Below are 21,877 nucleotides of genomic sequence, written 5' to 3'. Positions count from 1 at the left end.
ACGTCCTGTCATTCATATGCAGGCCCACCTCTAGGGAGAACAGAAATGTTTTCTGGTACTGACGAGGAAAGACATGCTGTGCTTTACAGCAATAGTTTTCTGACAGTCTTACCTGGGTACAGCTGCTTCGTTGGGGCACTTAATTGTGCAGCTTTTGAAACCCTGTAGGCGACATCCGATCCTTTAGAATCCCTCCTATTTGTGCAAAATCCTGCTGTTCTTGATACTCCTTCTGGTGAATTGTGAAATTCTAATGCTTTTAGCACATCAACGGGTTCAGCTGACAAAGAAAAAAAAAAAAATAATTACTCATCTTGCATTTGTACAGTACGCAGCCTCTAAAAAGGATATTAATTTCATTGCAAAAGCATATGTGTAATCATAGCAGTAGCTGAATCCTGTTTTGATTTACTGCAGATTAGTCCTACACCAGAATATCATCTTAACAGAATTATTAATTTTAAATATATAAGAGTTCGTTCCATCCAATGCAATTGTTACGATCAGATTCTGAAACTACCTGACTATACACAGAAAATCACTCTTTCCCAAATGCAGAGAATCTTCATGATTGAAATTACGACACATTCTTTTAATGAGTTAATTCAAAGAAGTGGAACTGATTTTAAAAGTTTGCACAAATGTTCCAGAAGCATTCAGCTAATAATAATCTGCTATCAGAAAGTCATCAGTTGCTAACATTAAAATGTATTCTGACTACAGATACAAAGTGATAGGGAAGAAGTTAATATTTTTTCTCATCCAGACAGAGAAAGAAAAATGTACATTTACCTGCAAGGAGTGAATGGACTGAATCAGTCTTACATTATTTCCAAGTTAAAATTCAAATGGATTTATTTTGCACTTTATAGAGACCAAGTACAATCAGTTTGCATTTATGCTCAGTGTCTAACAATTTAAAGTTGAAATCCAGAGCTGCTACTGCACTGATATTGATACAGAATTTTATATATATATAAAGTCAACAGCAAAGCCTTAATCTATACAAGTTCACCATATCAAAAAGGCCAAGGACTGAATGGACAAGCACTTCAAGAGAAGCAGTGAGAGAACATAGTTTGTTGCCTACTGCGTATCTTTTCTCTTAGAAAAAAATAAAGTGTTCATTTTCATACTCCCCGCAGATCGTAACTTCACTAATTTATTTTTTTGAGTGGAAACAGAATTTCAACAGACCATTTTTTCACTGGGACTTTATGTCTTTGAACTGCACTGTGGCATTAACTGTAGCTCATTTATTCTCTGTTATTATTCCTTATTTGTGTCAACTAATATCACCTTAAGGCAAAAAATTCATTGTGTGTAAATATTCAACTATCTGAACAACTATTTGCAAACAACCAGTGAAAGAGTGTAAAAACATAGGCAAAGTGATATTCTAGTTAGTCACTGAGGGAAACATCTCTGTGTCTTTTTCTTATTATTTGTACAGTTCTAGGCAGTGTTACTATTTTTTGTCAGATGTTTTTTATCTCAGAAGTCACTTCAGTGTATTCACTGTCAATAACAGCTATGAGCAAAGTTTGACTAGCTCATCTCATTCATTTCCTGGCATTGCCAAATATGAAGAACTCAACTTTATGGTTAAACCTATCTTTGAATAACACCAAAAATATATTATTTAAAAACAAAATCTGATGTATTCTCAGTCAGCCTAGAATGCACACAACTTCTTCTTTCTTAAAAATATATTAACAAGAAAATGAGGGTGAGCTTCGATTTTTTTTCACATCATGCAACTTCATTTGCTTTTTCCATCAGATCTTGTTATCAAATATAAACCCAATAGCCAATGTCTGTTGCAAGCTAATACATTTTGAACTAATGCTACAGTACGCACCCAAATTTACTTAAAATCTACATATCCTGCAGATTCAAGAAATTATGTTTAAACATTCTCAAAATAAAAATTTAAATTGTGTGCAAATTTTCAAATACCAATCTCACTTCTCTGTTAAGTACTGACTAAATAATTTTGACACATATAATGTATTTTCTATAGGTATTCCATACAATTCTGAAGTTACTGCCACACTGAAGGAACTGCCACACTTCTTTTCTGGTAACCAATGGCTGGTTTTGCAGTACCTATAATAATTTGAACCAGAAAAATTATGCAGAACCAGTCACTGGAAAGATTAGTGAAAATACCAAGTTGCTGTACAAGTCAACCACTGCTACATTCCTTTTTTCTCTGCTCTTTTCTTTAATTTGTACCAGATTCTTCACTATTTTTTAGAATAATGGCTGTTCTTTGCCTGGCTGACTGGGAGAGTATTCAGCCATAAACAAGATTATTCATTACTCCCTGCTAGTTCTGCTGCTTAAAAAACTTCCAGACAAGAAACAGAATAATAATAGAACAATCTTCAAACCACAAATTCCAAATAATAACGACAAACATTTTGTTAATAGTCCACAGATGACACCTATTTCTGCAAACTTTGGTTCACAAAACATAAATAGCAAAAACACTAGGCAGTTTACAAGGATTTCTAGAAATGTAACTTGTCATATAAATGACAAGTTATATGAAGTAACTTACACAAAATGTGACTAGTCCATCTCTAAGGATAACATGTCTGACTTACTAAATACTTGGAGATCACAAGTAACAGAAGCTGCTTCCCTAATTTATACTAAAGATTTCAGATAGCCACTTCGACCGATAGTTAAAAAGTAGAGTTCTTTAGCAGTCTTTAGATAGATCAGGCAGGAAAACATAAGATTTGCTTCTTTACAACAGTTTGCTTTTATCATGCAGTCTGGGAAGTAAACAGACTGAGTTTGTGGCACTTCCTCACAAATGTTTTTTCAACATTCTTGTGTGTGTCATTATTTAACCTGGGCTTGACTCTTATCAAATGCCCAGATCAGGATGCAACCAATCCTATATTTCAGCTGGGAGGCAGCAGGCCTGGAAGTCTCCTCACAGCTGTTATTGCCAACTCCCAGATGAAAACAGGGCTCACTGTGTAAAGCACTTCTTCCATGCAGTCCTCCTGTGTCATACGTAGGGCTACCAGATATTGGGGTTTCTGCAGAAACACCCTCTTTTTGGTAATGGAAATACTACCTCAGTGAATTTCAGGATTTTTTTACATTTTCTGGAACTACAGAAACCTAGTTGGATGAAGTGTTCAGTAGCCCTGACCAGGCTGCCGTAAGTACGTTCAGATGATCTGCTCAATGCCTCTACAGGAAGCACTAGACACAGTTGCTTTCAATATGCCACAAAGCACACACATGTAGGAATCCAGTCAAAAATAAACAGCTCTTGAAAAACAGCAGTGCCTAGATCCTAACTGGTCAGAGGTAACCTGTTTGAAGTATAAAGGATGATGAGAAGTCCTCGCACAGCCAACACTGGTCTGCTTAGAAAACCAGGGTAGACAGGTAGGAAGACAACTCCCAGAGCAGGGAAAAGCATAGTCTGGAAGCTGCCAGCTGAAACTGTGGCTTGTCTCTGCTGGTTTCTGTAGGTTCTGCAGTGCTCAGTGTCACTGTATCCTGGGAGCTTCAGCTCTTCCTGAACACTGCCTCTTCTCCAGCATCCTGCTCCCACATGATTCTGAGAATGGTAAGAAACAGCCAGAAAAAGCACCAGTGCTAAGGCCATGCAGTTTGCCTATTTGCATGGTCCACAAATTAAGATTATAGCATGTATTTTTATGGGACAATGTAACCCATATATTGGCAGATCTAGGGTCGCTCACAAGAACTTCCTTACAGTACATAAAGTGGCTTGCCTAAATGATTTTACATTCTAGTCTAATTTCCTTGGATAGTTTTCTCATAAGAGAAGTAAAAAAACCTGCGAATTAATGATATATGATGTAATGCTTTTGCATCACTCCAATTTGGTCCTAAGATTTAAGATGGCAGGGAAATAACCAACAAATAAGCATCATGCAAACAGCTCTGTTCACCAGTTCTTGGGGTGCAGTTAATTTTCCTTATGAAACTTAGACAACAACTTTGAAAACTCAACTCTGTCATGGCAAATTTGACAAAATACAAGATTCAGATCCTGGAAGTGGGTCCCTTCATGCAGGTGTTTATGGTCACACTGCACTGCTGCTTGAAGGCCACCTCTTGCAGGTAAGCCACACAAACCCAAAAGACAATCCTTTCAAAAGAAGCCTGTGTTCATGAGGGCAAGTCTGCATTTTTCAGATGAAGCTCTCCTGAGTTTCAGACCACAACCAAAAAGAAAGTTTCCACTGTGCTACTTTTCCACTAACAGAGAACCAGCTGCAGGGGATCACTCTTCTTAGTAAATGCTACAGCACACAGCTCAACAGCATGTCCTTCATTCAAAGAAGTTCAGAGAGACATGCAACTGACACTGTCACTAACAGACTATACAGTAGTAGCCCTAGGAGAAGTGTTTAAAAGTGCTGGGATTTCTGGAATGGCAAAAGAGAATTCTTCAAAAATCCCTTTTTAGAAGACAGAATTGTGTGAGATGGGAACCTGACTATCCTAATATCTTTCAAAATTTCAGTTAATCATTTAGCTCCAGCATAAGTTCCTGGTTTTCAAAATTAAAGAAAGTAAAGGACAAAACAAACAAAAAAACCCAACAGGTAGTGTAACATCTCAAGACCTGGAATAACTTATAACTTGCAATATTTAAAATTGTAGAGCCAAATTCTGGTCTTCATTATTGTGCTATGACTGAAGTACATCCTTTCACTCAATACACATATATGGATATGAACATTTGATCCAGAGCATCTCATACTAAATATAACTCCTAAGCCATAATCTTCCTTTGCTTTCCCTTTAGCTTTCTTCCAGAGGAACTAAGTAGGAATCTTACAGGGAAAAAAAAAAAAGACAGACTGACAGAAATAGAAAACATTCTAAGAGACTTTAAATACTACTAAAATATGTGTAAAAGCCTGTTAACTAAATAGAAAAAAAGAAAAAAACCCTTCTGTCAGCATATCTCTGCTGGAAATTAAAAGGACTCAGCAGAGATAAGTAGTTGTAAACTCTTTTACACTGCCAGGTCAGGACAGAATATCAGGAGTGAATTACATGAGGGAAACCTCCCATGCTTTCTGTTTTTGTTTTTGAGAGGAGGAAAATGCATATAAAAACTGACTTCCAACTTCAGGTAGCATTTTCAAGCCTAGATTTCCTATATATAAAATGATATATTTATTTTAAAGGTTATGACAATGCATTCTATTCAGTGCATTAAAAGCCACATCTTTTAAGAAGATAATGCCATTATAGATTGAAAAAGTACCTCTGTAAAAATCTAGACTGTGTTTTGATCCTATATTCACAGTTACAAATATCATAGCTTTCATTTAATTCCACATCTCTACATTGAAATAAATTCTGTGATATAGCATTCTTATTAATACTGGTATTGATATAACACATATGGATCAAATTCTGATGCCTTTATATTGCATTATACCTAACAACTAGTACCATTGTTCAACGTGATTTCTTCTGGACTTAAGTAGAAGCTGGTGAAAACAGAAGATTTATTTCTGATATGTTATAAGCCATAAATATAAACAGCACTTTCTATACAAGATCAGAGGACTTGCTTCTTTCACTTTGACTTCCTGAAACATTTGAGCTGGAGTCTATTACAAAATACGGCTCCTTTCTTCTTATGGAGGAGGTTCCCAAGTACCATAACAACACAGGTTGTGTTATCAGAGAAATGAGGGATCGAGTAACTGTACAACAATGCAGAAACTAAAGTCATTTGGACACATCGTCTGTGCCGATGACTTATTCAACATGGATGACCTCTGTGTTCAATAAAAATGCTTAGCATTTCCACATCTCTCTATGGGAATGCTTCTTGCAGTGACCACATAACCCTAGGTAAAAGGTTATACATTACAAGACAGGGACAAATTGTATCAGATGCAAGAAAATTTGTATTGGAATGCTCAGGTCTGGTTCATAACATTTGATTTAAATGCAAGGGCAGATGGTAAGCAAACAATGTTTAATAATTTCTTCTTAGTTTATAAAATATGCATCTGGTCTGTAACTGACATCATGGCAAACTTACTATCTTAGTGATAGGCAACAACATTTCTTGCTTGTGCTTCAGCAGCCACTATTAAAATTCTGCATTGTGATAGAACCCATCTGACCCTGCAAAGGCAAACTGTGCGGAACACAAAAAGGATGGATCAACAGTGCACCTAATGGCAGCAACGTCATCTTTGGTATTACATCAGCAACAGTCATTTTGTATAAAAGGGTAAAATCTATCCACACATATAATATTTCTAGCCACAATCATGTTGTAGGGTTAATTATTTTAATGACTTTGTATTTATGAAAATATTTTTATTAACAACAGATGCTTTTTCACAATTTTCTAGCTACTGACCAACTGCAGCGATGATCCAAAACCAAAAGAAGTTCTCCATATAGGCTTACTCAGATCACATAGGTTTACTCAAATCCATCTGGTGAGTGACATTAATGTAAATGCTAGGTATGTAAATGTTAGGCCATTAACACACACTGAAAATAGAGCTGTATTGTTTCATGTAAGTATAATGTCCTGTCCCATATCACTCTAACCAGCTAATGTGTATGTGTCAATACATTTATGCTTAAGCATATGAAAACATTTGAGCTCCTGTTTCTTAGCATACATATCAGCTTCCACTTACAGTATCTTACTAGTAATTTTAGTCTGTTTCTGCATAAATCAATCAACAAATTCCACATCTGCTTCATTTCATTGATAGAAAATTACCTGGACACTCTGTTACTAGAATACTTTCAACACACTTGCGAGTGCTTCCTCGGAAATCGTTTTAGACCTATATAGGCTAATCGGTTATCAGAGAGTTTTCTAGCCATCCTTTCCTACATGAAGCTGTATTGAGAAGCAACTTATAGGTCAATTCCACAAGTGGCCACAATTCCCCACTACTGTGGATTGCCCTCAGTATTTCATGTGTTACCCAGATCTTAAGAGGTCAAACATCTAGAGTCAAACATCCTATCACAGATGGACACAGCAGTCCTCAGTAGACTTAGAATACATGCAGATTAAAAAGATAATCTAACTGATAGCTCTTTTGAGTGAATTTGATTATTCCTTAGGGGATAAGCAAGGAAGTCAGAATGGATAACTGTTCTTACCTAGAAGGTCCCACACCTTGAGTTCTATTCTACACATGCTGCAAGCCACTTGGAAGTTGCAGTGAGAAATTAATATAGCCCTGAACCTTTCTGGATAGGCTATATCAAACTTGACATTTCTCTCTTTCTATGAACTGTACAGCAAAGCATTAATGGTGCTGGTGACTAAGGACCAAAGAGTTCAAGACAGAATTTTACTGAAGATAGGGTATACAGAGGAAACAAACATCTGTATTTTCAGAAGGAAGGGCTTAGCTGACAAGCCTCAAAGTGAAACTCACCAGGACTGACAGGAAAGTGACTGTGGGGGCAACTTCTGGCTACAAAACTCATTCCCATAAGAAATTGCTCAGGGGATCACTCATTTAGATGAAAATACTTATATTTCTGTTCAAATACCTAATAAACCATAGAGCTGAAATCCTATTACATTTAGAATTTGGTCTGGTAACTCCTGGATCTTAGTCTCTTAATTTTATGAGAGAGCTCAGGCACAATGATCCTTCCCTATTTAAAGGTTATGTTTACCGACACAATTTACAAAATGCTCCCAGGCTGCATGCTGATGGGCATACTCTAAATGCAAACAATAACAAAACTGAAGAGAAAAAAAAAAAGCAGAGGAACGAGTATTCTTTATTTTACAGATATACCTGAGCAAACTCAGTGTGCAACTGTTTGCTATAATGTTAACTTTGGTAACTGTGGCTTTTCTTTTTTGAGATATAATAAACAGTATTTTATAATAAACAAATTCTTCAGTTAGCATAATTCTTCAGTAATGCCCTTCTTTTGCTTAATGTGAAAGTGCAAATTTATCAGTGACGATTCCACAAATAGCCCGCAAGATTTAGTCAATAACTTGTAATTGGCAGATACAACCGTGGAGCATTAAAGAGCTTAATTTGCCCCAGTAAAAAGAATTATCTGAGAAGCTGAGGAAGACTAATATTTCTAAGTTACTGCTATTTACTTCACACTTTTCCATTAAAATGTTTCATTCTGCCAGTAATCTGTTCCAATGGAACCACCGCAAAACTAAAACTTAAGTGTTGAAACATTAATCTTCAATTCTAAATGGAGTGTTTTTTAAAGTTTAGTCCAATTTTATTTCACTGTGACAGATCATCTAAAGAGTAGAAGCTATTATAGCCTAGAAGGCTAAAATATGCATATTTGGTGGGTACTGATGAAGGGATTCATTATATTTGAGGACAAGACTTCCAAATTAGGCTACCTGTGGTCAGATTTCTGTGTATGTATTTAAGAACTTAAATAGAAGGTACTGGCTGCTTCACAGTTTTTTGAAACTATGCTACCTATTAAAGCTATAATAGCCTACAGTTATTTGGTTTATTTACTTTTCTTAAAATTTTGAATCTTCCTAACTCTATGTGTTCATTCTAAGGACTGTTTGTGTATTCTATAGGTGGGTAAAGATAAAAAATACTACAATGAAGATTTCTAATTGACTGACTAACTCATTAGACAATCCAAGGCTTAACGAATCTAAGAGGTGAAAATATTTTCATGAACAAGAACTCACATGAAGGGTATCCAGTCTTCAGATACTACTGTTGACTTCTCAGAACAGTGTTGTCAGGTCAGAAAAAGGGAGAAATGTTTTTCTTTTAAAAACACTCTTAAATACAGATTGTGTCAAATTTCTTCTACATATGTTTATTTTAGCTACCATTTGTCAAGCTGCTTCAGCAGTTCTCCTGTGAAACCTAATAACTTTTCCTTGCATTCCTTTTCCCAGATCATTAGTCCAATTTCTGATTCTATCAACAATTAGCAAGCAGTTTAGTTTACCAGCTAGACCTGAGTTTGCCAGAGCAGAAAGGGTAACAAATACTGCCACTTTGCCAAGTAATCAATAAGAAATTCTTTACTAGCAGTGTTAGAATTTGTTAGTTTGTTAACCTTTAGGATACAGTACAAGACCCATCCATTAGTAGAAATCTGTATTGTTTCTAATGTGGTGGGAATATTTTTGTTCTTATTTTTACTCTTATACACTTTTACTTATGGTGGGCAGGTATGATGGATATATTTTAAAAACAGAAATACACATAAGTTATTATTATTATCTGTACTTATTAATTTACTGTGTTCTTCACCTGTTAAGCATTGACACAGGAGCAAACATCCAAGAGCAGGAATTCAAAAGCATGCTACGTACAAAACGCCTCACCGAGCTTCCCAGTTCCTAGAAAGAAAGGTCTCCGTTGCCTTCCCACTGCAGGCTCTAGTCTGTATCCCCAGCAATGATTCCTTGCAGTTGTGCTGAAGGTGTCTAAGCACCAGAAAAGGATCAGCAACTCTTCTGCCCGTAGCATTTCCCACAGGCTAGCTCTGGGCAGATCTGCACGTCCTCAGAGGCTTTTGGGATGGGCAGTCTGAGCATCAGCTGCCTCCCAGCCCTCTGCTGAGAGCCCAGTCATGTCACAGAAGATGGTTCCAGGAGGAAGCATCAAACGCATCGGTTCTGCAGTTTCCTTTGACAAGGTTCCAATACCTTTTGTATATATTAACCAAAGGATTTTACAGAACTGGATAATATAAACTTTCTTTTTTTGTGGGTTGCAAAACTGAGTTACAGAGCATCTTCCATCTTGAAAGGTGTATTATAAAATATGATTTAAAAAAATGAAGATCATGATCCTGCTATGAATAATGGCACTGACAAAAATGAAACCAGTTAAGCTGCCTAAAGTAATAATGCTCCTGAAAATCAAGCTTGCTTTCTTTTTCTTTCCTAGGTACCTAAATATAAATTTATGAGATTAATTGAATATATATTGCACATGTATATACTTCTGGAAACATGCTTCAGGGTTGTTTTACCTGTTAAAAATTTTCCTACATGTCAGCTTTTAGATGAATTATGTAATTGGGATCTTGGCTGGTGACATTTTTAGAAGAAGGTGTTACTGGAGTGCTTTCATATTTAACGATTACAAGGAGTAGAGATTATCCAGATGCATACAGGAATGCTTTAAATGGCCTACGACTGACTATTTCACCAACAGAGGGTTTGTGTGAAACTGCTCAGAATTGGTTATTTCTGCTTCCACACCAGTTATTTGGAAAAATTTAATTGACTTTCTATGTTGCAAAATCTACTAAATATATAATATGTTTTTCAAAGATAATGAAGACAGCCTATGCATATATGGGACACACTTTTAATATACTCACCAACTACTAACTGTATCTCTTTTTAAAGACTGATCTCTAATACCCATACAGTAAAAAGAAAAACAAGCACAAAAACCACTTAAATCCCACTTTGAAACCAGTGGAAAACTTGCCTACATACAACTACACACACAGATCTTTAATAAGGTTCACTTGCAGGCTTATTTATTTACTAGAAATATTCAGCAAAATATAAGAATATTTCTTTCTGGTTTTAGTTATGTTGCACAATTCTGGAGTGTAACATATTTGAGACTGACATTTCATATTTGCTTTATATATTTCACGATAGACCATAATTTTTCTATTGCTTAAAACCTTTCAGACTAGATAGGTTGTGCTTTTATCACATTGACAACAATCAAGCACTGAAGACTTGATCATGATTCCATAAAATATTTCACTTTTTACCGACAAAAGATTGGGCTACTTCATAATTTGATGAAGACCTGTATTGATCCATCAGTTTACAATATTTTAACATCTGCCTCAATACTTCTGTGGAGTCATTCCTATTTAATGCCACAGCAGATTATATCAGAACTACAGCCCAAGTATCTAACTATGTTAGGGCCTCTTCTAAGGATTCAAAAAGTTCTTTTTGTAGAGGCAGTGAAAACAGTACTTCCAACTGTGAAAATCAGCAAAACAAGTATTAGATTCTTGGAGTATCCTGTTTCTATTACCATACCAAAAAAAGACACAGTCTTAAAAATGGTCACTGCTACAAGAAGAGACAAGGTGTTCTCTCAGCCCTTAAACATGAAAGAAAATGAGCTAATTTTAAAGCTTTGTCAGTCAAGGTATTTACTCAGAAATAATTGCAATAGACTTCAAACATATCATCTAATAAATGGGAGTTTTCAGCTATAAGCATAGAAAAAAACCCTAAAACAGCTAAGGACAAGATTCACAAATGGTGTCATTTAAAGTAATCCTATTTAATTTGATTTAGAAACAACTACATGATTTTTTAAATCATACAACTAAAATCTTTCACCATACTTTCACTGATGTCAAAGGTATTATCCACCTTTTGAGAGCAACATAAGTAAATCAGAACCAATTCTGTATCCTACTGATATTAGCAGGAATTCTACTTAAGCAGACAGCAAGATTGTAAAACTTTGAATTGTATTGTTTAATAAACCATGAATGTTTGATAACTTATCAGATTACTATGAGTAGATACACAGGTAAGGGACAAAGTAGGCAAAACTTAGACTACAGTAATACTTTAACAATGTGACCATAATTTGCCTCATTACTAAGTTAATTTGTATTATAGGCAAAGCTTAGCTGTCAGTGACATTATTCATAGCAGGATCAGGAGCTTCATTTTTTTAAATCATATTTTATAACACAGCTTTTAATTTGCTTTGCAGCCAACACTTTGCTTCCATAATATCAGCTCTGCCAAATAGCTTCTATTTCACATACTGTATGCATTAACACTTTGACGTACAGTGAAGTCCCAGACCTAGAATTTACAAAGGTTTTTACAACCCCTCACGTGTGATAATGTGCTAAAAAGAATTTAAGTTCTGCCAGATTAGATTACTATTGTAATAACAGGGTCAACAATTAATCTTTACATTTATAGTCTGTAAACCTGGTATTTAATACTGAGTAGTACAGTTATAAGCCCTCACAACAGGCACATGTGTTCACCTAATTCCTTTTCAGCCACTGCTCTCTATTGTGTCCATCCAGAGCACAAATCTTTATCACTGCATGAGATTTCACATTCTTAGAACATCAGAGATTTTTCCCAAACTCTGCTTAATTTATTCCACCACTACCACCACCCCGTTATCAACAAATACTCAGAACAATGATAAATTAACCAATACTGGGAAGAGTTATTCTAAAAAGAAGTAGAGAGCTCTACAGAGAAAAGAAAATCCGCTTCTTAGTCTTGCTGGTAGATGGAAACCCTACTGTTCCCCACTGTACAAAACAAACCCACGAGAGACATAATTACTCCAGTGTGTTTTAGGTATAACTTCACTTCAGCAGTAATGTCATAGCTGTTTTATTATGCTCCAACCTTGTTAGAACTAAGGGCCATGTTTGGAGAAGACTAAACAACTTTGGGCAATGCAATTGCAAAACTGAGTATATATATATATTTATTTTTATTATTATTATTTTATTTTATTTTATTTTTAGTAATCAGAAAATACCAAAGCACCAGGAAATTTTTTATATCAAAGGCTATTTTTCTAGTGACATTCCAACAATAGGTGCTAGGGACAGAGAGGTGTTCTATATGTACATGCGTACAGTTACATTTGTTAAGATATAGACAAAACAGAAGTTGGGAAACATCTTTTCTACAGAGCTAGTAAAAAGACAGAGTTTCCCGCAGCCTGATCCTTTCTGGGACGTTTGCGAAGTCTCCTTCTAAACTAAATGCAAAGATTCACACTCCAGAGAATTTACAACACACACCAGTCATTTTTCTGCGTCATGTGTCTGTTGCTGAAGTTGAAATAATTATTTTACCTTAGAAACAAATAAAAAATCTAAATTATGTAGCAAACCAGACATACACATGCAGGTCTGGGAAGACTGGACCATTTCACCCTCTGATCCTTGGAACTCAGAAAATCTTCAGCTAGGACCACTAGGATCCAGTAAAAGTTGGGGAATGATCCATTAGAGAGCAGTGTAGGGGAGAGGGACCTGGGGATCCTGGTGGACAGCAGGATGACCATGAGCCAGCACTGTGCCCTTGTGGCCAAGAGGGCCAATGGCATCTTGGGGTGTATTAGAAGGGGCGTGGTTAGTACATCGAGAGAGGTTCTGCTTCCTCTCTACTCTGCCCTGGTGAGACCACACCTGGAATATTGTGTCCAGTGCTGGGCTCCTCAGTTCAAGAAGGACAGGGAACTGCTGCAGAGAGTCCAGCATGGGGCAACCAAGATGATTAAGGGAGTGGAGCATCTCCCTTATGAAGAAAGGCTGAGGGAACTGGGTCTCTTTAGTTTGGAGGAGACTGAGGGATGACCTTATTAATGTTTACAAATATACAAAGGGTGAGTGTCATGAGAATGGAGCCGGGCTCTTCTCGGTGACAAACAATGGTAGGACAAGGGGTAATGGGTTTAAGCTGGAACATAAGAGGTTCCACTTAAACTTGAGAAGAAACTTCTTCTCAGTGTGGGTAACAGAGCACTGGAACAGGCTGCCCAGGGAGGTTGTGGAGTCTCCTACTCTGGAGACATTCAAAACCCACCTGGACATGTTCCTGTGTAGCCTCATCTAGGTGTTCCTGCTCCAGCAGGGGGATTGGACTAGATGATCTTTCGAGGTCCCTTCCAATCCCTAGAATTCTATGATTCTGTCTATGATTCTATGGTCATGGAATGGTGTGGGTTGGAAGGGAGCTTAAAGATCACCTAGTTCCAAGCCCCCTGCCATGGGCAGGGACAGCTTCCACCAGACCAGGCTGCCCAAAGCCCTATCAAACCTGGCCTGGAACACTCCCAGGGACGGGGCATCCACAGCTTCTCTGGGCAGCCCTTCCCGGTGCCTCACCATCCCCACAGTGAAGAATCACTTTTGCTCAGTTCGTGAATATTTATCTGAGAAACCCCTGTAAAACTTCTGTTTCTGAAGGTTAATGGCATTTTGTTAAACTAATATGAACACACAAGACTATTTTGCTGTAAAATAAAGAATGAAAATGTTTATATTATTTTTCAACCTTAAAAGTGAATTGACTGGTTAAAGTCAAAAGTGCTTTACACCACTAGCAGTTCTGAGAAGAGATTCATACTTCTCTAGTTTAAAACACCTTTTTTGTACAAGTTTAGACTAGCCAGATATATTAAACAGTTTTCAGTCATGAATCTGATCCATATCTTCCCAATATAACTTACTAAGCAATTACAAATAAGTGACAATGTTAAGGGTGCATCCACAAAGAAAACTCTCATTTTGCCATTACTAGTGGGCCTAGTTCAGCATTCCTTCTGCACCTAGAACTCCCACTGGTTTCCAAGCCTGTGTGGGGGAAAGCACAAGGAGCCTTTTTATTTCCTAAGATGACTGTAAATGTATCTATTCTATATTAGAAACAAATCTGCTTGTCACACAGAAAGTCCAAAGTGTATTTTCTGTATAGAGCTTCATAGCTTTATTTTCAGTAATGATTCTTAAATCTTTTTTAATTCAGACTAAGAGCGGAATTTCTATTTGACTGAAAACACTTATAAATAATAAAAGGACCAATTTTTCATTTCTTGCCCATGAAATTTAAATCAGCATCACAATAGTGCATTGATGCCAGGCCCTTCCAAAAAAATTTATAGTGTTGAAGCCATGCCATTTTGACTAAATGAGTTTATTCATTCCAAACACATTACCAACAGATTTAGTATTAAAGGTGAGGAAGGGGAAAGGAAATCAAAGGATGTCTTTTAAAATACTGAATTTTGTTTACTTTAGCCAAGTCATAAAGCAAAAATATTTTCTAAAAAGAACTGCTTAAGAGCTGGTGGGCACTGAGCTGACCAAATATGAGTCACTAGTTTCCCCATTAAGTTTCTTCTCACTTCTGTAACTTTTTCTGCCTGAAGAATAAAGAACTCAAGAGCCCAATCAGATCTTCACACCCCCTTTCTTGGTATTATGAAAGACACCTCATACTTCTCTTTCTTTTTTTGTGTTAAATAAAGAAGCTTGAAAAAAAAGTCAGGAATTTTAGGAATCTTTTGAGGTTTTTCTACATGGAAAAGATTCTGTTGTTTTAAAAAGAAGCCACTACTATATGATTAACACTTTATATGAATACACAATGTAATTTTCTTTACATAGGGGTAGTTTATGAAAAGACAACTGAAGCATATAGGATTTAATTTAACAGAGTTTATGAAGGCAGTGATTCATATTTCACCCAGTATTTTCATTTAGTCATATTGTTTACCTGCTGTAGTATGCTGTTTTATTTTTATTCCTCAGTATTCTCCCTCTCTTGCTTTCAAATATGAATCATTATGTCCTATTTTAACTTTTAACTATGTTAAATAAGATTAGAACACATAAAAAACAGTTCAGAAATATCACCCTTGTGCTCCGTTAGGGAAATTAGGTCAAATCCTACTCCCTCTGTAGTCAATGGAAAAACTCTTACTGACTTCAATAACAGATCAAGAGCTAAACACACAGCTCCCTGTAGTTTCTATGCAAATGGAATTCTGTATTTCAGAAAAGTTCAAGAACTATTTTCAGAATGCTTCCACAAACACAAGAAGTCTGTAGATTTATGTTTCTGAAATGTCCTTTATACAGAAGACTGGATGAAAATATTTTGAATATAGCTTTTTGATTTTTAATAGTTACCAAAACCAAATTATTCTGCCTAATGTTGCTGAATATATTTCAGTAAGTACCAGACAACTTCTGTTGATTTTTCCTGGGCTGCTTTGGTTTAGATTTTCTTAAAACTGTTCATTTGCATCCAACCCATCATGTAAAGATAATCTACATAAATCCCACTGAATTAAGGCCGTTCTACTGTGAATAGTCATGTGAAAAGTGGCATAAGAAACCTATCATGCCTTTGCGGACATTATTGCTTCTTGAAGAAATTTAGTTTCGACACAGCAATGAAGAACCGAATCCTTGAAGACCGGCGAGGTTAATCCACCCTGGGTGTAACTCCACTGGAGTTGAAAATTGCAGCAGGGGTGAAATCTGACCTCCTCCGAGCCCTGTCAGAAATGGGGCCAGCAGGGGGCAGAAGCCCTGATTGATCTGACACCGTCAAGACTGTGCCCAGGTATAAAGAGCTTGAATGGAAACTGATCACTGTACTATGCTGCCTCCAGGGCGCCTGTTGATTCAGAAAGTGGGAATTCAGATCGAGAAATACCTCGTTAAAATAATAAATGCATAAAAATTAAACCTTTTCGGAGAGTTAAGCCCCTTCATGGATGTCAGATCCACAGAAAAATAAAAACCTCAATCCCAGCCAGACTGGCCCCCAGATGCGCCTGTGGGCCCTGGTGGGAGGGAGGATGGAGGAAGGGAGAGAGGAAGAGGCATTATTTCCACCGCCGGTAGGAAAGGAAAGCGCTCCCGCCACCGCCGATTACACGCAGCAGCCCCGCGAATGTGCGAGCACATCTCAAGAAGCCGGAGCCTCGCGGCGCCCAGATGCGACAGCGCGGCGGGTGGGCGAGGGCTGAGCCGTGCCCGGGAGCGCTGCGGAGGGGGGACGTGCGGGAGACGAGAGAGGTGGTGCGGGGGGCGCAGCGATTCCTTCCTGCTGAAGCTGCCGCGCGGCTGCCTGGCTCTTGTTTCCACCGCACGTCCCCCGAGGGCTGCACCCTACCCACCAGGGCCACGGACACCTAAGGGACCACTCGAGCCACCCGGGGAGGCTGCAAAGGGGGGGAGAAGCTGGGGATGGCGCCCGGCGGTGCCACCGCCCGTGTGGAGACAGGACCGTCATGCTGAGCCCCCCGAACCGCCCCGCCGGGGCATCTGCGGGCCCGGCGCCGCGCACACCACCTGCGGGGCGCCGCTGCCGCCGGGAGCTGCTCCTCACCGCCTGGCAAAGGGCCCCTTCAAATAGATTTTCTCCTCCCCTCGCGTCCTGGAAAGCTTTTTGCCCACTGAAACCCTTTGCAAAGGGAAAAATAAAAACGCGAAGAATGGAGAAAACCAGTCACCAACTTTCCCTCTTCTCTCCCAGGAGAGGGCTGATACTTGTCGCTCCATTTCAGCCACAACTTTGAACTTCAGCAGAGTAACGACTCTTTAAGTTCAACAAAACTGAAAATCGTAGACGCACACCACAAAACTGAATTTAGTGCTGGAACATAAATCACCCTGTTCAACAAGTATTTCTTTCATCTTCCCACCTCGCCAGTGCATCCCCTTTACTGCATTAAGACCACGTCCGAAGTTAAACGCCGAGGCTGACCGGGAGCCATCCCTCCGCTGCACCTGGGGAGGGACGTTCCCCGCCCGCGCTGCCAGGGGCTCCCTCCGGGTCTCCGCGCCCCGAGTCGGCCCCAGACCCCTTCGTGCCGCTCTGACAGGTTTCCTCTGAAACGTGGACCCAGCCGTGCCCTGGGTCCTTCTCCCCGACGGGAGGGAGAGAGGCGACTGGTCTCCCGGGCTTTCCTTTGCTTTCTTACCTCCTCTGACCTCTGCAGCACGGAGGATAGCGAAGGTGATGAGCACGGTTACAGCCGAGTCCCAGGGCCACCTTCTCCTTTTCCACTTTGTGGACCATCTCTGCATCTCCATGCTGGACACCCAGAAGTGTGAATTAAACCCGGGCGCCTTCAGCTTATACCAGCTCCGTCCTTTCCACTATATTCCCAGAGATGATTTCTCCTATAGAGCCATACGTGATTACGAAGGGGGGTTTTCTCTCTCTCACCCCCTCCCTCTCTCTCTCTCTGCCCGGCCTTGCGCAGGCCCGTCCTCCCTAGTGCCCTGCCCTCAGACTGAAGGAAGATGAGGGGCTTTAATCAAAATGCAAAGAGCGCCGCATCCCCCTAAAGGCTTCATCCCGTCAGAGGGCTGGGCGAGCGGCTCCCAGGGCCACCCCTGGAGCCCAACTGACAAGCCAGCCGCCGGGCGGAGGCCAATCGCGCGGCTCCCCTGGCCGCCCACAGCACCGCCCTCCGCCTCGGCGGCGGCACACCGGCTGCTCCGCGACCGCCAGTCGCCCGCGGCACCGCCGGCCCTCGGGACGGGGGAAAGTGGCCCTCCCGAAGGCGTTTGGGGAACGGGCAACGACGGGGCGGAAGCGACCCGGGGACAGCCGCTGTGGTGTCCCGGCACTGCTGCCCCCTCAGTGCCACTGCTGCGCCCTCAATGCCACCGCTGCCCCCCGCCCGCCCCAGCGCCGCGGGCCCCGAGCATGCGCAGTGCCGGCCGCGGCTCCCCGCGGAGCAGAGAGGCGGGCGGCGCGAGACGGGGATGCGTGAGGGGGCGGGGGGCGACAGTGGGGACAAGCGGGAAGGAGGGGGAAGGGGACGCCGGGTGGGCAGGGAGCGAGAGGGGGATGTTTGGGTGGAGAAACGTGCGTGAGAGGAGCCGGGGCGCTGGCGTGGAGCCCCGCACCCCGAAACTGCCTGCTGGCGTTGGTGCGGCGGCAGGGCCGGCCCCGGGGGCCTCACACCCTCACACCCACTCCCAGGCGCCACTTGTTCCCACACGCCCTTGGGGACTCCCGGGGGCTTCGCTTCAAGCGCGCTGTCAGAAAGGAGGGAGCGGGGTGATGGAGGAAAAGTCCACCACCGAACAGCCGTCCCCATTCCCCGCCTCACCACGTCCTGGGCATCGGGGAGCAGGTTTCACAGCTCCTGCCCGAGATGTAACAAGCAGTTCTGAGGTGTAATAAATTTTGACTTAGTCATGTAAGTAACAAAAGTTTTATTTCTAATCAAGCAATAAGCAAAGACAGCGCTGGGCGCGGCCTAGAGACCTCAGTCTCCCTTGCGGCACGCGCACACAGCTAATTCAGTTCTCTGGGTTTTTAAAGTCCATCTCTGGTCCACAGCTTCCGGATGTAACTTGTCACTCATGTTGAAGGCTCGTATCATGTGGGTGTTGACTGCTGTGTAGCCAGTTTCAATCGCCTTACTTTGGTTACTTATGAGGTAAATACATCAAGCAGGACAAAGCAAGTAAGCATACAAATAAACATCTCCTTGTTAGGTAAACTCCCTGGTGGAGTACCGTCCATTGCAACTGTTGTTTTCTATGAGTGTCTGGGTCCTCCCACTCAAAGGCAAAATAATTTCGACTTTCCTCATCTAGTGGGCAAGTCCAAAAGGCATCTTTTAAGTCTATCACACCACACCACTTATCATTCGGGCTTAGGTGACTCAGAAGGGTATACGGGTTAGCCACCACGGGAAATCGACTCACAGTCCCCTTGTTTACCTCCCTCAGGTCATGTACCAGCCTCCATTTCCCATCTTTTTTTTTTTTTTTTTTACAGGTAAAATGGGGGTGTTAAAGGGAGACATGCAAGGTTCAAGCAAGCCTTTTTCTAACAACCTTTCTATTTCTGGTTTCAACCCCCTTCGACCTTCTTCAGATATTGGATATTGTCTTACCTGAATGGGTATTTCTGGGCTAGAGATTTTAACTTTAAAGGGCGTTATGTTCCATTTCCCTACTGAATCTTCCGTATACCACACTTCAGGATTAATTTTATTCTCATCTTCCACCCTGAGAGGACATAATCTTATCCGAATTTCTTTCTCCGTTACTTCTAAATTAACACCCAATTCGATTATTAAATCCCGCCCCAAGAGATTATATTCAGCTTCAGGAACTAGAAGTAAATTTCCCACTCCTATTCTGGAGTTGCCGCTTCTTTTCTAGCGGCCCTTGGAGGATTTTGCCGCCACCCTTCACCAACGAACCTTCTAAATTGCAATAAGCAAAGTAAATGCCGGCAGCCCCCTTAAATTTGTGCACGAAGATCCGAGTGAAGACGCAGGACGCGTGAGTATAGGCTGGATTTCCACTCGGATTGGGGCTGGGATTCCTGGGGTACGACGACTGAGACATCCAATTGCGGACGAAGCGAGTGCGGACCCTCCAGTAGTGCAGTTCTCGTAGCCCGCAAGGGAGCGAGTCACGAACGAGGGGAGCATGTGTGAGTGTGGGGACTGCAGAACCCACAGATGAACCTTTAAGAATTAAACTGAAGAAGCAATAAATGGACTTGGATTTACCAACCTGCATTGTGCAAGTACAGAAAAGCGATAAAGCTGATTATAAATACCCTCTTTGTAAGGATTATAGAGTTGTATGTGAAAACATAAATTGCAACTGTTATCCTTTTGTATGTTTTAGTTGTACAGTGTGCCAGGGAGATTGGTGGTTGCATTGCCTAGACGGTATTCCCCCTTGAGGGACTTGTGATCAGTGTTATTCAATTGAACGAGAAATTACTGAATTAGTATTAAAACTTAAAGTCTTACGAGGAGAAATCGAGACCGAAGATCCTAGTTGGTGGAACATATATGTCAATGGAATACAACCTGAATGGTTTTGTTTCCACCCTAATGAGCCAACTCCTGAAATTACACAACTGGTTACACAACAGTCAACCTCACATGATGCAAGGCACACCGTGAGTTGGAAAGTTACACCCAGAAGCTGTGGACTAGAGATGGTCTATAAAACCCAGAGGACTGAATTAGCTGTGTGCGCGTGCCGTGAGGGAGACTGAGGTCTCTAGGCCTCACCCAGCGCTGTCTTTGCTTATTGCCGGATTCTAAATAAATTCTTGTTATTTACAAGATCGAGTCAAAATTTATTACACGAGACTCCTTCACGGCGTGTCCTGTTGTCCCACTGGTGACCGGGCCGACCTGGGAACCTCTGGAGGAGCAGGTCCGGTCAAGGTCCTCTTGAGGGATCAGGTTCTGCTCTGGCTTCTCTGGGAAATGAGAAAAAACTATGGTCACGTTTTAATAGACATGTATATAATTTTTTTTTTTTAATTTGCCTTCATTGAGATTTTTCTACTTTAGTACCTTACAGCAATCATTAAACATACGGTTTATCTGCAAAATACACGTTACTTCTAGATGTCAAATTAAATTTCAGAATTGTATTATCCTTTCTTAGAATATCTTGTTTTACTGTACTGTATGAATATACCTGGCTCTTTCTGTCCTTGATTTTCTGAAATAGTTGGTATCACTGTCATTAGATTTACAAGGGAAGGGACTGAGGTGCGTAGCGCAGTTACATCTAAGCTCCCTTAAATGCTGTGCATTGGGTGCCATTCTCTGCAGAGGTACACCAGGCTGTTCTGGCACTTCCAGTGGCTGGTCACAGTACAGCTGTGGAGCACCAAAATGCCATGTCCATCCCGCTTTTCTATGTCGAAGCTTACTCCTTCAGAACTGGTCTTAAAACTGTCTGTCTTGGACCTGAACCACATCCAGGTCCACAATGGTCAGAAACCAAATATTAGTACTACAATTGTTGCCCTACGAGTCTGTGGTGTTTTCAGCCATTTACTAGAGGCTTCCTAGAACAGATCAAGTCAATTTCTTGGTGTTTTATCCTCCTCTTTACAGTGCCAGTAGGTACTCCCAGTGGTAATTAATTCTTTTTACTTTGTCCTTGGAAAATTTCATGTGCTATGAAGTTTCAAGTTTCCTCCTGATACTTATAATTTACACATCTATCACCAGCATCCTTGCTGCATCCAGTCCATCAGACATTGCCTCTCTGAGCCTTCCTATTAGCCGAGACGAATATAGCTAAACTTCATCCTAGTAAAAATAAAAATTTCTGTCTCTGCCCAAGAGAGGGAATAGAAGCATTTCAGATAGGTGGTGACAAAGAACAGGTATTCTCACAGTGTAGAAAACAGTAATTTAACACAGTGCCCTTACAGTAATTTAAATTTAAATTAGGAGATGTGGTTCAGCCCCCAGAGTGTCAGTGGAAAGGTACCCATTGATTTTTGTGGTCTTCCATCAATCTAAAGCAGAACAAATAG

The 21,877-nt window shown here is 40.5% G+C and overlaps 1 protein-coding gene across 5 annotated transcripts in view; it reads right to left on the bottom strand.

Moving 5' to 3' along the window:
- The window catches only part of COL11A1 (collagen type XI alpha 1 chain), a 148,088-nt gene extending 130,180 nt beyond the window's left edge, over positions 1-17,908 (bottom strand). For 2 of the 5 annotated variants that reach the window (XM_082053671.1, XM_082053672.1), the window contains exons 1-2: positions 17,526-17,908; positions 113-280 (exon numbers count right to left, since the gene is read on the bottom strand). In XM_082053671.1, coding sequence (XP_081909797.1) covers positions 113-280; positions 17,526-17,637 — 280 coding nt within the window. In that variant the 5' untranslated portion in view covers positions 17,638-17,908. The remainder of the gene's footprint in view (positions 1-112; positions 281-17,525) is intronic. The other 3 variants (XM_082053674.1, XM_082053675.1, XM_082053673.1) reach the window with 2 other exon arrangements.
- Positions 17,909-21,877: the final 3,969 nt, after the last annotated feature.

Source organism: Streptopelia decaocto (genome assembly GCF_964273445.1).
Source record: "Streptopelia decaocto genome assembly, chromosome: 5".
Taxonomy (NCBI): Eukaryota; Metazoa; Chordata; class Aves; order Columbiformes; family Columbidae; genus Streptopelia; species Streptopelia decaocto.
The sequence above is the reverse complement of the archived record's forward strand: the minus strand, read 5'-3'. Positions and strand labels throughout refer to the sequence as shown.